Source organism: Mirounga leonina, unplaced genomic scaffold, assembly GCF_011800145.1.
Source record: "Mirounga leonina isolate KUSES-001 unplaced genomic scaffold, KU_Mleo_1.0 Mir_94, whole genome shotgun sequence".
Lineage (NCBI taxonomy): Eukaryota > Metazoa > Chordata > Mammalia > Carnivora > Phocidae > Mirounga > Mirounga leonina.
The window spans coordinates 996,177-1,011,787 of NW_023270855.1; the positions used below are offsets into that span (position 1 = coordinate 996,177).

General features: G+C 47.9%; 1 protein-coding gene across 1 annotated transcript in view; it reads left to right on the forward strand.

The window, feature by feature from the left end:
* Nucleotides 1–15,611, forward strand: part of CHCHD6 (coiled-coil-helix-coiled-coil-helix domain containing 6) — a 251,575-nt gene that overhangs the window by 198,796 nt on the left and 37,168 nt on the right. The window contains exon 6 of the mRNA XM_034996408.1: nucleotides 6,139–6,209. Within this exon, the coding sequence (XP_034852299.1) occupies nucleotides 6,139–6,209 (71 nt within the window). The remainder of the gene's footprint in view (nucleotides 1–6,138; nucleotides 6,210–15,611) is intronic.

A 15,611-nucleotide genomic window follows, 5' to 3' on the forward strand; every position in this document is an offset into this window, starting at 1 on the left:
TAGGTACCCAGGAGGAGGGAAAGAGACAAAGATGTAGTTGTGTGATTTCATAAATAACCAGGAACCAGATGTTAAGCCATTTCACAAAACTGAATTTCCATTCTTTGCCAACTGTGTTGCTGATCACATGTCCTGAGATTTAGAAATTTTTGTGTTGACTACTTGACTCTACAAAGAAGACTTACATGCATTTCTTCTTTGTGTTTTTTATTATTTTCAAGTCAGAGATTCTTTAAATCCTGAATACATTAATTTTTTTCACTCCCCTTAAAATTTAGCATTCCTGTGAGCTTTGAGAAGCTTTTGGTAATTAGGCCGGTGAGTTCCACATCTCCCTGGATGACCGGCCGTCAGCCATGTTAATAGCACCTTGGCATGGGGCTCTCCTGTCCTCACTCTTTTCCTCTCAGATTCTGGGATTTTTTGAGCCCTCACCTCTGGGCCCTTCCATGGCCTGCACTGATTTTGCTGGCAATCTCCCCCTGCACTGGACAGCCAGGAAACCACACTTCACATTTTTCTACATTGGCTTTGAGTTCTGTCTGCATGGCCTTTGGTTTGTTAAATTTCTCCTGGGGGGACAGCTAGGCACAGAGGGAAGGCCATGATGGCACTGAGTGGGAGGCTGATGGACCTGTGTTCAGGTTCTGCTTCTTTCCGTTGAGGTTCTGGCCCCAAGGGTGGGATCCTCTGCCTCTCTGAGCCTCGTGTCTTCATGTGACAGAGGGGTGGACATTCCTACCTTGAAGCACTGCTCTGGGCATGGAGGGGCCAGCCTGTTTGAAATTCCCTGCTCTGGCGCCTGGCCTCAGTGATCCTCTGGAGCCTTGTGAGCAACGTGTCCCCATTTGATTATATGGTACCCTCCTCGGTGCCCACAGGGTGAGAAAGCAAAGTTTCTCCATTGATGACACAAATGACCACATCCCACTTGTATTTTTGCATCTTTTCTAATGGTACTGACCTCTACTTTTATTCACTTGACGAATTTTTATTGAGGGCCAACTATGCGCCAGGCATGGCTGGAGGCTCTGGGGATAGATCAGCGAGCAGTACAGGGGAAAACCCCTCCCTTTGTGGAGTTTACATCCTCAAGCAAACCTCTCTTACTCTTTTACTATTCCCAGATCTCTCTTCCAAATATATTTGTTGGTTAATATGCATTTGGCTGTTAAGTTCTCAAAACACTTATTGAGCGTTTACTCTGTGCCAGGCACTGTTCTAAGCATTTTATATGCATTATCTCATTGGCATCTATACCAGTTCCCACACAACCATATGAAGGAGGCTCTGTTATTGTTCTCATTTTATAATGGCCCGTGCAAGTCTGGAAAGAGAGGTCATTTCTCCACATGACAGCAGAGTAGGCCCGTGGTGTACACACTGTAGGGGTCGCGTCCTGACTCCAGGGCCCATACCCATCCTCGCTGCTCCAGCTGCCTCAGTTGTTCCCAGGATGGGCCTTAGACCTTAGTTCAGGCTTTCCCCTCCAACAGAAATGCCACATGGACTGTCTCCTTGACACCCAGCAGAAGCCCACACACATAGTAGGCAACTTAGGAGCGTTTGTTGCTCGGGTGCGTGTCTGCATGGCCCCTGGAGGGGCTTTTAGGCCCAAGAGCCACCCTCTGCTGGTCATCACGCTGACCTCTGTTGTCTTCTGTTCTAGGACGGCCACAGCTCGCTCCACTGCCCAACTAGCGGGTTAGTGCAGGCTCCCCCCTCCTGCAACCTGCCCCTCCCTGGTCCCTCATGGCTCCGCAAGTGGAGGCAGCAGGATGGCTTCTGTGGCCCACGACATGTTTCCTTGTCATCCCCTTCTGAGCCTTCTCACTGTGCCTCCCCTCACCATCACGTTCTCTTTTGATCTAGCAAATCCAGGCCCTTGGAGAAATCAGACAGTATGAAATATGAAAACTGCCTGGGAAGTAATTGAAGAAACACTGTGACTTTTGAAACCCATAGAGATAACACTCACACCTTCTTACTCACGTTATTTAATTTTTAATGGCAGATTTAATTAATGGAGATCGGGTCTTCTGGTTTCAGATGTGCATACGGAGCAGCTGGAGGAGGAGGAGGGGCGGCTGTTTATAGGGTGGAGGAAAAGGCTCCAAGATCGGGAATCTGAAGAGTGTAATGGGGAAGAAAGATCACCCAGAGATAATAGTTCACGATCACTGGGTGCTAGTTGACGTGTGGGGATTCAGTACAGTGCATTTAGAGAGATGTCCCTGCAACGTTTAAATGGGTGATAGGGCTCCTTGCAGGCACTGCACCCAGGCCTCCCCAGGCTCTGTGGGACTATGCTGCAGGCAATTCCAGGCACCCTGCTGGTACCACACTCCATCGTCCACACAGCTGCCAGAATGTTCTCTAAACACACATCTCCCCTGCCACTCCCTCACATAAAAAGTAAAACCTCTGCCTTCCGGCCTGCAGTTGAGAACCCCACATGCCCAGGTCCCAAGCTGTCTGTCTCCAGCCCCTTCCCTTGCTTCTGGTAAGACTACAGCATCTAACGTGTGGTGTCTCTCCCTCTCCCTCTCATTATTGGCTCATGTAAGACTCCGTTCATTAAAAGTGCATGTACCCTTTGACCCAAGAGTTTGACTTCTAGAATGTACCCTTCAGATATGCTCACTCGTGCACAAAGGTAAAGATGCCATGATGTGCCTTTCAGCATTGCTTGTGATCGTGGAACCTACTATGCAATACTATTCAGTGGGTGAAACGATGAGGCGTCTGAGAAGGGAAGAAATGAGGAACGGTGTTGAGTCCACTGTGGTGCTGGGGGTGTGCATGGGTGAACTGGCTTGTGGGGGCAGTGTGCAGGAGGGGAGCGCTGGGGTCCAGGCTGGCCAAGAGGCTTACTGGTCACTGTATTCCTACCCTCTGCCCTTTGTGCTTTTGCCCTTTTAAACCATGTGTAAGTAGTATTTTTTCAAAAACATTGTTTAATATTAAAAAAAAAAAATTTAGGCCTTGATTCAAGTGCCAGCTCCCAAGAAACTAGTCTGATGGTCTCTGCCAGACTGTCTTTTCTTGAGCACATGGGACAGTTGGCTGAGCGTCCCATTGTAATTGTGACATTGTGTTGCCTGGGAGCCCCGTGAGGCTAGGGGGCAGGCGTGCTTGTCTTGGAAACCCCAGGTACTCAGGGGGTTCTCCATATGAGCATGGATGGTTCCAGTCCTTAGAGAAGCCCACAGTGGTGGTATGGTCCAGGGGCCTGCAGAATGCCCTGCTCCTCCTGGCAGAGGGTCTGAGTGGACTCCAGCACCCTCAGGAATGCCTGGTGGACACAAGGAGAGGGCTCAGCATCCCCAGGGCTCAGACCAGGACCTCCGTGGACCAGGGGAGCCACACAAGGGACGCTCCGTGGTGCGTGGTCCCAGGGTCTGCTCAGGCAGATGACATGGCAGACTTGGCGGGGAGGGCGGGCGCGACAGGAAGGGGAATTCCTCTGAGTCATTCTGAGAGACAATAGAGGAAGCTGCAGCAGGATAATCACAACCACTTCTTGGCCTGTGGGCACTTCCTGTGACAAATCTCACCAACCACATGTTCAGTCTGAGCTCTTAAGCAACTCAGCTGCTTGCTGAGTTCGCCCTGGCCGGGCCGCCATGTGTGTGGAGATGCAGAGGCAGCACCGAGGCACTAGGGGTCCCAACAGCCCACCTTGGAAAGGGACATTGACAGACCACAGGCCACAGGCCTAGCAGACAGTGACCTGACGTGTCTCCAAAGAGGAGAAGGACTGAGCTGAGAGACTGTCTTGTGGCAAAGAGAACTGACCGGGGGTGGATGGAGGAGCTTAGTAAGGCCTATGCCCGCCTCAGAAAGTCCAGTGATGCCATGGGGGGCAGGGTGAGCACCGTGAGCCCACCACCACTCAACCCCGTCTCCCAGCCATCCTGCAAGAGAGTTGGGAGCCCTGTCTTACCACGAGGAAATAAGCTCCAGGAAGTAAGTGACTCACTAAAGAACACAGACCACATACACCTGAGGAAAATGGAAATGTGGGCCTACGGGTCATGCCATCTTCTGTGAGGGCCCATGGATGGAAGGGTCAGACTGAGTCTAAACGATTCCCATCAAGGACATCACAGAAGAGCATCTGCGTGGAGTGGGAGGAGAAGCCCCGAGCCAATTCATGTCTGTGTGTCCTTACTCCCACACCTAGGATAGTCCATATTGGGTGAATGTCAGACTGGTTTAGACAAAATCATAATCTCTTGGCTGGAACATCAGGACTCCAGAGAGAGAACACGGGGCAGCTTGGAGTCAGCAAAGACCTGCAGGAGCCAGAGCAGTTCTGGGGGCGGGGGGAGGAGAACCCCTATTTATTTTGTGCCTGTTGTGTGCCGGGAGTGTTCGCATTTCCCATCTGCTGTGCCTGATGGTTGGCAGAGAGAGGCATGGGATATCTCACTGGTTTAGAAGTGAGGACCTGCCAGGCTCACTCAGCATTTGGGGGGTTGAAGACCCAGCACTGGGCTCACCCCAGCACAGCCCAGAGCAGTATTCTGGCACCCAGGCTCCTGCTGGTATGGGCCCCAGGTGTTCCCTCAGGCACACCCCCTTCCATGGGCCCTCCCACTTGACTCTTCCCTGAGGCAGGTACCAGGATGGGATGAGGGCCAGGTTCCCACCCAAACTCTGCCTTTGATACCCTGCAGGTCTAGGGGAGGTGCTTCCTGCCCCTGTCTTGATTACCTTCTCTGCAGATGGATGATGGGGTGCCATGGGGCTAAGGCACTTCCCCTGCATGGCTCTGATCTGGGTACCTTTTCCATTTTGTCTAAGGAGTAAATTGTTCCTTTTGGGCCGGGCTATCTCTGTGCATGGTAGAGTGGGGAGATCCAGGCTTGGAGTCGACAGGCATACACAGGGGCATAGCTCTATGACTTCAGGATCCCTTTACCTGCCTCTTGAACTTCTTATAGGGACTGACCCATGCTGGTGGGAGGCACTTGAAGCTGGAAGCTTCCGTTTACCCATCTGTAAAAGAGGCGCAACCCCCCCTCCACACACACACACAGGTTCTAAAAAGGGTCTAGCCCAGGTCTGCAAGGGTAGGCAGGCTTCAGATGGTACCTCTGCTATCTTGTCACCCTCGCCTGGGAAGTCTGACTGTTGGCTCGTCTTAGGCTGTCCTCTGGGGTTTCATTCCTGACACTGCTTCCTGCAAAAGATCAGTCTATCTGCTGTGAGCCTCAAGGTGCTCCACCAGGAGTGTGGTGGCAGGTCAGGTGAGCAGGTGTGTTTTTATTGGTCTCTTCTGGAACAAGTGGAAAGTGCTAGGTTCTGGGTCTTTGAGGCATAAAGAAGGGGAGTAACTTACCCAGAGTCACACTGTGGTGGCCCCAGGGCTTCAGCCCAGCTTTGTCTTACTGCAAGGCCGGGCTGTTCTCTACACCAATCTGGTCTGTATGTGCACACTTACTAGGTAACCTCAGAAGGGATGGAGGTGCATGCCTTTGCTACCGCCCTGCAGCTCTGGACAGGGAGCCACCTTGCCAGGGAGCGCGGTGGTCATGGCAGGCAGCGGAGCACACACCCAGCAGAGTGCACACCCAGCTGGGAACCAGACATGTAATGCAGGGCTATGGTCTTGGCACAGCGCTTGCCCTGTGGCTTTGGGTAAGTTGCTTCACCTCTGGGCAACAGAGTCCACCAACCTATAAAATAGGGGTTGGACCAGATCAAGTCTCAGTATGCTTTTTCTTTAAACATAGTAAGTATTGTAGTCTCTGTTTAAACTACTCGCCTCTGCTATTGTAGCACAAAAGCAGCCATTGACGATGATTAAACAAATCATGAGTGTGGCTGTGTTGCAATAAAACTTTATTTACAAAATCAGGTGGCAGGCCAGGTTTTGCTCATGAGTGGTGGATTGCTGACCCCCAAACCAGAGGATCTACATGTCCCTCCAGCCGTTGCTACTCTAGGATTCTGCAGCCAAGGTTGGCCCACGGTGGGTGGGAGCTAGACCCGAGCTGTTGATCAATCACTGATCTGCTTTGATGCTGGTCAAGAAATTAGCATCTGTCGATTTTTAACATGGTTGCTCCCGTGAGGGAGCCAGAGGGAAATTTCAATCTCTGGTAACCAGTTCTGTTTTTCTCTTTGTAGAATGCCGAGATGTATAAACTGTCTTCACAGCAATTCCATGAGGCAGCTTCGAAAATGGAGGGCACGATAAAGTAAGAATTTGCTTATTATTTTTTGTAAACTTAGCCTGTATTTGTAAGAATCACCACACATGGCTTGAAACCTGCCACCACCTGCCTAATTTCAAATTTCTCTAATAACATAGACAACCATCTGCTCCTCGGTCTCTCACCTGGGTATGAGGCAGCCATTGGCCATCTATAATTGGCCAAATGAGCACTCAGCTCTTCCCTGGCTCCCTGGCGGTGGGAGTGGGGCTGTGGCAGACGGGCAGACTTGTTTCAGACCCTTTGTACTGTGGGCTGGGCCACAGATTGGCCATCAGGCTCCCAGGGGAGTCAAGGAAAGGGTGCTGCTGCCTTGCCCCCCGCCCCAGTTTGTGGAGGTGGTTTTCAGAGCAGCCTGTTCCTGAGTACAGCTCTGTGTGCCTGGCCCTGAGCCATGTACCTCTTGCATGCTGACATGCTCAGGGCAGCTCCCATTTTATTCCCAGAAGGACTGGGGCTCAGGGACGCTGCTGGCTGGCTGAGGTCATATAGCGCTGAGTCCCAGCATCCAGTCTGTCCTGCTTCTGTGCTGTGAGGGAGGCTTCAGAGCCAGAACATTAAGGCATGGCAGGTGCATGCAGTGTGTCCATTACAATTGCACCCTACTGCAGGGGGAGGTCATAGGACGGTCTGCAGGGGCTGCTGTGGAAGGGAGAGCTGGGCCTTGCACTCTGGGTCCTTTGTGTGAAGGTGGTCTCTGTGGACCAGGCCAACTCCCTCCTCCTCCCTCAAGTGTCTCTCCCTCCCAGGCGTAAATCAGGGTGATTCCCCAGGCAAACCAGTCACAGTGCAGAATGGTGAGGGGTTGGATGTGGCACGATGAGAAGGAATCATCAGAGGGAGGTTTAGGTGACTAGGAGGTGACAAAGTGCTTATAAATACAGCTGCTGATGCAAACCGTGCAAGGAGCCAGGAAGGGTAGTGGGAGCAGATGGACTCAGTACAAATCTGGGGTGCAGCATGGGGCATCTGAAGCTAGGAGGCCATACTCTGGAATGGACTACAGAGCCGCTTTGGGGAAGAGGAGTTATCTTGGGATTTCAAGTCCTAGAGCAGGAGACTCAGAGAAGGAACTTTCCGGCAAGCAGGTAGAGACTGGAAAGGTCTTAAGTCTGCCCACTGGGATCCCACGGGGATTCTGGGTGTGACCAAATGCTGTGGGCTGCACAGACCTCGAGGAATAGAATGTCCCAGCTGTGCTCGCAGACAAGGGCCCAGGTGGTTTGTCAAGGGCTGAGAAATAACTCAGAATCATGCTCAGTGAGAGGGAGAGGTTGAGAAGCAGTCACACCCCAGACTCTGTGGGGTGATAGCCACCCCAATAATGTGATCCCTGGAAATGGACAAAACCGCAGTGCAGCCTCTCGCCTGGGCCGATCCCCTGGAGCTGCCTGTGGGGCAGTGATGCTGGATCCTTAGCCCCTCTCCCTCTTTACCTGGATCATGGAACAGCCCGCCAAGGGGAAGAAGCTCTAGGGAAAAGCCAGCCAGCTTTACTGTCAGTGACCATGCTGTTTTGTTGCCTGCCATGTGGTCCACCATCCTGAGAGTGGAGACTCCTGGCCTCCTGGTCCCCTGGATTAATGCATTTGACTTTACTGTCACATCCTTTCTCATCGTCATGTCTTCTGAAGGCAAAGGGGAGATGGCATGTGAGTGTCTTCTTAATCTGAGTGAAGGGAAAGGTTTTTTTCAAATGTACAACATCCGTTGATAATTACTACTATATGCTAAGCATATGACTAAATGGAGATGCTCTGCAAGGCACTTCCAATGTATCCTCTTATTTTCTATCATTGGCATTTCACAGATGAAGAACTGAGGCTGGAGAGGTGGGATGTCCCTTACCTGGCCCATGATTACGCTCCAAGCTGGCGTCAAGCTTCATTTAGATGCTTCAGCGCCACGGCTCTTCTCCATGTGTCTTTGCATCTTTCCTGTCCCTCGAGGGCCCCTCTGAATGTGAGATGGGTGTCAGGATGGTGCTGAGCCTGCCTGGGCTCTAGAGTCAGGCAGACCTGGAATCCACCCTGGCCCTGCCTCTTACTGGCTGGGCCTGTGACCTTGGGCAGGTCACTTCCCCTCTCTGATTTCCTCATGTGCAAAACAGAGCTGATATCCCTCTAACGCTTTGAGTGAGATAACACATAGAAAGCAGACCTAACGTGTCAACAGTTGTTGGTGGTATTGTGACCGTTTTTAATAATGGCAGTCATTTGAATCACTCTCGCAGCACCCACCTTGGCATAACGTGGCACAGATTTAATCAATAAATTGAGCTTACTAAAAAAAAAAAAAAAAAATTGCCTTTGCCCAAACAGAGTAAACAGGAAGCAGTGCAGAGTTAGAAATAATTTTACTTAAACATTGGGGATGGAGGGTGGAATCCTTGATTGGGAGATTTCTTGGATTAGCAAATGATTGTAAATTGCATTGTAAATGCCACAGAAATAAATGCCAACTGCTGACAGCAGTAATAGTTCTCTTCCAAGACAGTGAGCATCTTTTAACAACTTTGAGTAAACTGGATGTTTACTTAGGTGGCTAACTAGATGTCCATGTATTCATTTGTTCATTTAACATACATGTATAGAGTGTCTACTGTTTGCCAGGCACCATGCTAGGTAGGTGCTGGTGATAGAATGATAAACAAGACAGCTCCAGTTCCTGTCAGCAAGGAGCTTGTCATTTGGAGAATGACAAACAGTATTTTTAAATTAATTGCATAAAAAGCAATTGCCCAAATAATGATTGATTATGGTAATGAGCCATGAAAGAAAGTGTTTGAATTAAAAGGCACATGTCTGAGGACGCTAATGCAGACTTAGATGTTTGGGAAGGCTTTTCTAAGGAAGTGACATTTAAACGGATTCCTGCAATATGAGGAGGCTTTGACCAGAGGAAGGAAGTGGACAGAGCACTTCAAACAGAAGTTTCCACATGTGCAAAGGCCCGGGGGCAGGAAGTGATTTAGCATATTCAAGGAACTGAAAGGCCAGTGTAACTGGAGAGGAATGAATGAGAAGAGAGAGACAAGGATGAAGGATGAGAGACCAGGACTAAGAAGTCAGCAGAAGCCAGACCACACAGAACTTTGTAACCATGTTAGAGATTTCACTCGCATACTAAAATTAGTGAAATACCATTTCAGCTTTCTTTTTTTCTTTCCTAATATATGCACTTATGGTACTGACTTCTCTATAAACACAGCCTTAGCTGCACCCTAATGTTTTGATATATTGTGTTTTCATTATAATTCAGTTCAAAATTTTTCTAATTTTTATTCTGATTTTTTTCTTCAACTCATGGGTTATTTAAAAATATATTGCTTAATTTCCAAACATTTGGTAATTTTCTAGTTATATTTTTTATTTAAAAAAAGTTTAAAAAACTTATTTAGTAATCTCTACCCCCAACTGGGGCTCAAACTCATGACCCTGAGATCAAGAGTCACACACTCCGCTGACTGAGCCAACCCAGCACCCCTCTAGTTACTTTTTGAATAATTGATTTTCAGTTTAATTCTGTGGTTGAAGGACATACTCTAAATCCTCTAAAATTTTGGGACCATGCTTTATAGCCATATATATTATTTGTTTTGTTAAGCACTCTGTGTATATTTGAAAAGAATGTGTGTTCTGCCAATGCGTGTAGTATTCTGTGTTTGTCGGTTAGGTTCAGTCGGTCAGTCAGGTTCAGATTTTCTGTATCATTACTGATGTATGGATTTACGGTTTCTTTCTGAGATCACTTTCCTTCTAACTGAAGAACTTCCGTAGTACTTCTTTTAGTGTTGCTTTGCTGATTATAAATTCTCTTTTTTTAATTGTCTGGAAATCTATTTTATCTCAGTTTTGAAGCATCTTCTCTTTGAGCTCCTTGAAGGTATCTTTACATTCTGATTTGATATCTTTTTTCCCCTGGAGAAGTCAGCTGTTGATATTATGATTACTCCTTTTTTGGTAATTACTTTTTTTCCCTCTGTCTGATGTTTAGCTTTTCTTTGTCTTTGGTTTTTTAGCAGTTTGACTATCATGTGGCCATGAGTCCATTTTCTTTCTTTTTTCTGCTTGGGGTTCATGTAGTGGGGTTTGATGTCCTTTTGTTTTAGAAATTTCTCAGCCATTATCTCTTCAAATAAAACTCTACCCTATTTTGTCTTTCTTCCTTTCTGGCATTTCAGTTACATGTATTACTGTGTCTCATTTGTCTCTGTGCCTTTTTTTTTTTTCTGTTTTTCATCACTTTTTTTTTAATCTTCATGCTGTCACCTGCAATTTCTCTATTGACTGTTCACTTCACTAATCCTTTTAATGTGTCAGGTCTCTCTTAAACCTATTTTTGAATCTGAATTTCAATTATTGAATTTTTGTCAGTTCTAGAAGTTTAGTTAGTTAGTTAATTTGTTTGTTTGTTTGTTTGATTCCCAGTCTCTGGTGAGATTCTGGTTTTGCCATCTGTTTTCTGGAACCTATTAGTTATAGTTATTTTGAGGTCATCCCAAGGGTCTGTTTCTGTTGCCATTTTTTCCCTCTTAGTCCTATCTCTTTGTGTGCCTGGTAATTCTTGATTGAATGCCAGGCATTGTACAGAGACTATACAGAGGCTCTGGAATGTATCTTCTCCCCCAGAGTGCTCCACCCTATTCCCTCGTGGCCACCTGAGGGACTGAGCTGACTGGAGGCTTGCTGCATGTTTGGTAAAGCTCAGGCTACTTCTGATTTACCCTTCTTTCTAGGGCATGGCTTTCCAAGGCTCCAAGGCACCTCCTTTCTTGGTGAGCCCTGAACCCCTTTGTTCACCTCCTCAGTTCTGTGAGACTTCTGAAAATTCCACTTTGCCTTTCAGTGGCTTTTACTTGGCTCCTTAGCCTCTTGCCTTAAATAGCTCAAGAATGTGCTAAATGCCTTAAAAGAGGAAAACCACTGAGTGTTGGCCCACTGTATTTTAGCTCCCTTCTCTCCAGAATCCTGGTCCCTCAAGGCCTAGCTGTCTTGGCAGCCTTGAGCTCCAAAGGACTGTTGTCTCTCCATCCTCCTATGAGATTGCCAGAAGCCCTGAGGCTTCTCCACCCTTTAGCTGAAGCTGTTTGCCCAACTCTCAGCCTCCCTTCCTGCACCGAGAATTGCCAGAAAACTCAGTGAGGACAAGTGGCTCCAGGAGTGAGTACTTAACCTCTCTACAGTTCCCTTCCCTTCATAATCTTGACCCTGAAGGCCTATTTTGTCTTGATCCTCAGATGCCTTAAACAGACTTTAAATTTCAACTTTTAAAAATTTCTTTCTCAGAGGAGAGTGTAGTTCTTCCCCAAGCTACTCCACTATAGCTGGGATCAGAAGTCTCAACTTAGGTTTTGAGGAATGATTAGTTTGCCAAGCAGAAAATGGCCATGCCAGGCAAAGGAAAGAGAGTAAGAACTAAAGCAAAGTCAATCAAACACTGGTTAGCAACATCAGACAATGATGGCACGGATGGCCTTCCCAACTTTTCTTGGGCTTGCTGAGCTTTCCTGAGGCCTGCTAAGCCTGCCATATATGCAGGGCCTCAGAAGATGCCTGTCAGAGAGTCAACAGAGAACTCAAGACTAAAGAGGAATGTCGTTGGTGAGGCCAGTATTCACAGTGTGGAGACTCTTGTTTTGGAAGAATTCTGTCATTGGGATAGAAGTGGATATCCAAAGTATGTATGCATGCACAGACACACACATGCGTGCACGCCCCTCTACCTCACAACAGCACAGCAGGCAGGATTGTTCAGGTTTTCTGAAGGAAGAGATTAAGACCCCAGGGAACATCCTGCATTTATTGTGTCACATCTATTTTTTATGACAACCTTCAGTCCTCTTCCCGTGGGATTCATTCAGAGCCTGTCTCGACTTCTCCCTATCAGGAAACTTGTACAGTCCTCCCTGGCCCCACAGAGAGCCACCCCTCAAAGAGGTTAGAACAATTGAGTTGAAGGAAGAAGGTTATTAACTGTTTCCTGAAATTGAGTCATTGTGCTGCAAGGACTTTGATCTGGAGACATCTGATTAATGTGGACACAGTGACTTGGAACTTGCTGGGGCTGAGCTGCTATGGTAGCTCTCACCCTTACCGGGAAGTCAGGGCTTATTAAATAACCTGTGGGGGAGGGTTTGGGCTCACCTGAGAGTATATTCTCAGGTGCTCTATTGAGCTCCAGACAGATTGATTACCTATTAAAACAATGGTCATTTATTTGAACCCCAAATAAAATAGCATTGTCTTAATTGATCCAGATAATGTTCACATTAGTCTGATTTCAAAAGCTGCTTCTCACCCTCACTTCCCTGTCTTACATAACTTTGTAAAAGGAGCATTTTCTACTCAGAAATTTACTAAAATATGTGGCTTAAACTGGTGTACATGGCTCTTTGAGAGGTTACAAATCAAAACCCATTTAATAGTTCATTTAACAAATCAAAATTCAGTTAATACATTTCTTTAAAAACCTGCATGCAGCTGTTCTGCTGGACACTTACATGGCTCCCCGGGGGTCTCCTCTAAACAGGAAGCTCTGGTGGCAGATGCCATTATTGTCCCACCCTGCAGGTCTGGAGACTAAGTCCCCTTACATCTCAGGCTCAGTTCATTAGTTAATTAAGCGGGGAAAATGATGGTCCCTGTGTGTCAATGAAATGTGGTTATCCACAGAAGTACTCAGGGACACACAAACAGCTGGTGGCGGACTAGGATTTGAACCCAGGCCTAGATGAATCTAGCTCTTTTCTACTCTACCAAGATACTTCCCTCTCAGGAATTTGCAGGACAAGGGGATTATCTGCTTGCTGATTAGCTGATTCAGACATCCCCCCCACCTCATGCTGGTGCTGTAAATTTCAGAGTGTGTGGGTGCATCCCCTGCCCAGGGCTCTTTGTAATGCAGGCAGAGTTCTGCCTCTTGTAGCAAGAGAGAGATACATGCAGAGAGAATTCATCAACAGAGGTAGTGTTTGTATGGTATGTGGAAATGGAAAGTCCAAACAAAAGATCTGGGGTGGTAGTGCTCCCTCAGGCCAAAGCCCTCGGCTGGTTCTGGAAGTAAATGTGGGCCACCTTTGAAGAGCCTCAGTGGGGAGAGGAAGTGGTTGGCTTCTTGCCCACACCCCATTGTGTGCCCCCAGCAGACATCACTAGAGGATCCCAGCAATCTCCCCCTGAATCTGGATGGGTTCTCATCAGGGTTGGCATTCAGGGTGAAACCTACTTGCCAGCCCTGGATCAGATGACTTCTAAAGACCCGAGTTTTCCAGTTGGAGACTCTGCTCAGTTCCTAATTTCAGAATGCAGAATATACTGAGTTACCATTGTAGATCCTATTTTCTGTCTAGAATGCCCCCTCTTTTTTCCTTGCAGAGTAGGCTCGCTTTTCAAAATCCAACTTAACCATCTTTTCTGTTTACTGTTTGTCTTCCCCAGAGGTCAGTCCAATATCTTACTTTTTTCTGCATCCACACTGTCCAGCCCAGGACTTAGCTGTGATAGATGCTCACCAGGCATGTGTTGGGTGGGCGGATGAGCTGAGGCCCATTGTGTAGACTTCAGAAGTGGGATTTAAAAACAAATTGTTGACTGTCTAAGCACCTTCTCCATGGAGGCTTCTGCCATGCACAGCAGGGCCCCAGGTCCAGCGGTGGGGTGCTTGGGGGGAGTGTAGGGTGGCCTAGGGCAGGACTTTGAGGTCAGACAAGTGAGTGCATTCCCACCCAGGCTGCCTGATGTGTGGCATGCATCAGATGACAGAACTACTCTGAGACACATGTCCCTTGCTTCTGAAGGTTTTTCTAAGGACATCGTGAGGCAATTTGTTAAGCACACTCAATAAACACTAGGTATTACGTATATAGAAACTCCCATTTTAATAGGAGAGAGATTGAAGTGCAGTAGCCAAAGAGGGTACAGTCTCGATACATCGATACACAGAGCGACTCAACAACTGTCTGGACCTGGAGCCACGAAGGAAGGGGAGACACCGGGACCCCCCAGCTCTCCTTTTGGAGACGCGCCCTGCAGAGACCCTCATGTGTGTGCACAAACAGCCACAGGCAAGGGGGCACGGAGCCCTGTGTCCAAGAGTGACAGATTTGGAGGCAGCCTCACTGCCTGTGAATAGGGCAGTGGATGAGCGTAATCTGTCTGATGTGGAAGAGCAAACAGCGGTTAAAAAATGAGCTGTGTGCGCTAGCACGGGAGGATGCTTGGGAGATGTTGTTGGGTGAAAAAGCGGGTTGTGGTTTACTCTGTGTGTGCACATTTGACACACATACAGTCTCTCTATTCAGTAAGTATGTGCAATTTATGTGGATATAGAGAAGAAGGTGTGGAAGGATACACTCCAAACAGAAAACTGTGGTTACCCCTGGGCAGTTCAAGGGTGTTCAGTATTATAAAAAGAGTCAGAGGGGACTGTAACTTATTTGCTATGTTTTTAATTTTGTAAAAAAAAATATATATTTATGTGCAGCTTGTGTAATTAAAAATTAATAATAATATAGAGACATTGCAAGAGAAGAATCGATGATGATTTGGGCCAAGGAAAAGGGAGGTTCCCAGTACAGTTGGGAACCAGATCCCAAGCTGACAGCTGGCAGGGACCACACACAAAGATGAGAGCTGACCCTGGAATTGTGTTCCTGGTTACACGTTTGTGCACATGCACATACATGTATGTGTGTGACTGTGCGGGAGGGCATGTGTATGGCAGCGTGAGTGTACATGTGTGTGAGTGCATGTCCATATGTGTGCGTGTGTCTGTGTGTGCATGCCCATGTGTGTCAGTATGTTGTCTTCTGATCAAGGCTTGGCTTCTAACTCTCCTGATGCCCTGTCTTTGAACTTCTCCATCAAAGATGGAGACTGTTGGACTAGATCTGTGTTTTTTTTTTTTTTTAATTTTTTTAATTTATTTATTTGACAGAGAGAGAGATAGCGAGAGAGGGAACACAAGCCGGGGGAGTGGGAGAGGGAGAAGCAGGCTTCCCGCTGAGCAGGGAGCCCGATGCGGGCCTCGATACCAGGACCCCGGGATCATGACCTGAGCCACAGGCAGACGCTTAATGACTGAGCCACCCAGGCGCCCTAGATCTGTGGTTTTAAATGTCCTTTAGCTGTGGCTCCTGTTCAGAAGAAATCTGATGTGACGTGAACATGTGAGGTGCAGATGAGCTGCCATTCTGGGTGAAGCCAGAATGGACATTGAGGCCCTATGGTCAGAAGCCCAGCTCCTGGAAGGCCAGGAGTCCAGGGGAAAGTGGGCTTCTTCCCTTCCAGGCGCCCCATCACTGCCTTCATGAGGGCGCAGCCCACTGCCCTAGGATCCTGCAGGTGCTGCTGGCTGGGTTTGGGCTGACATGCCATCTCACGCATT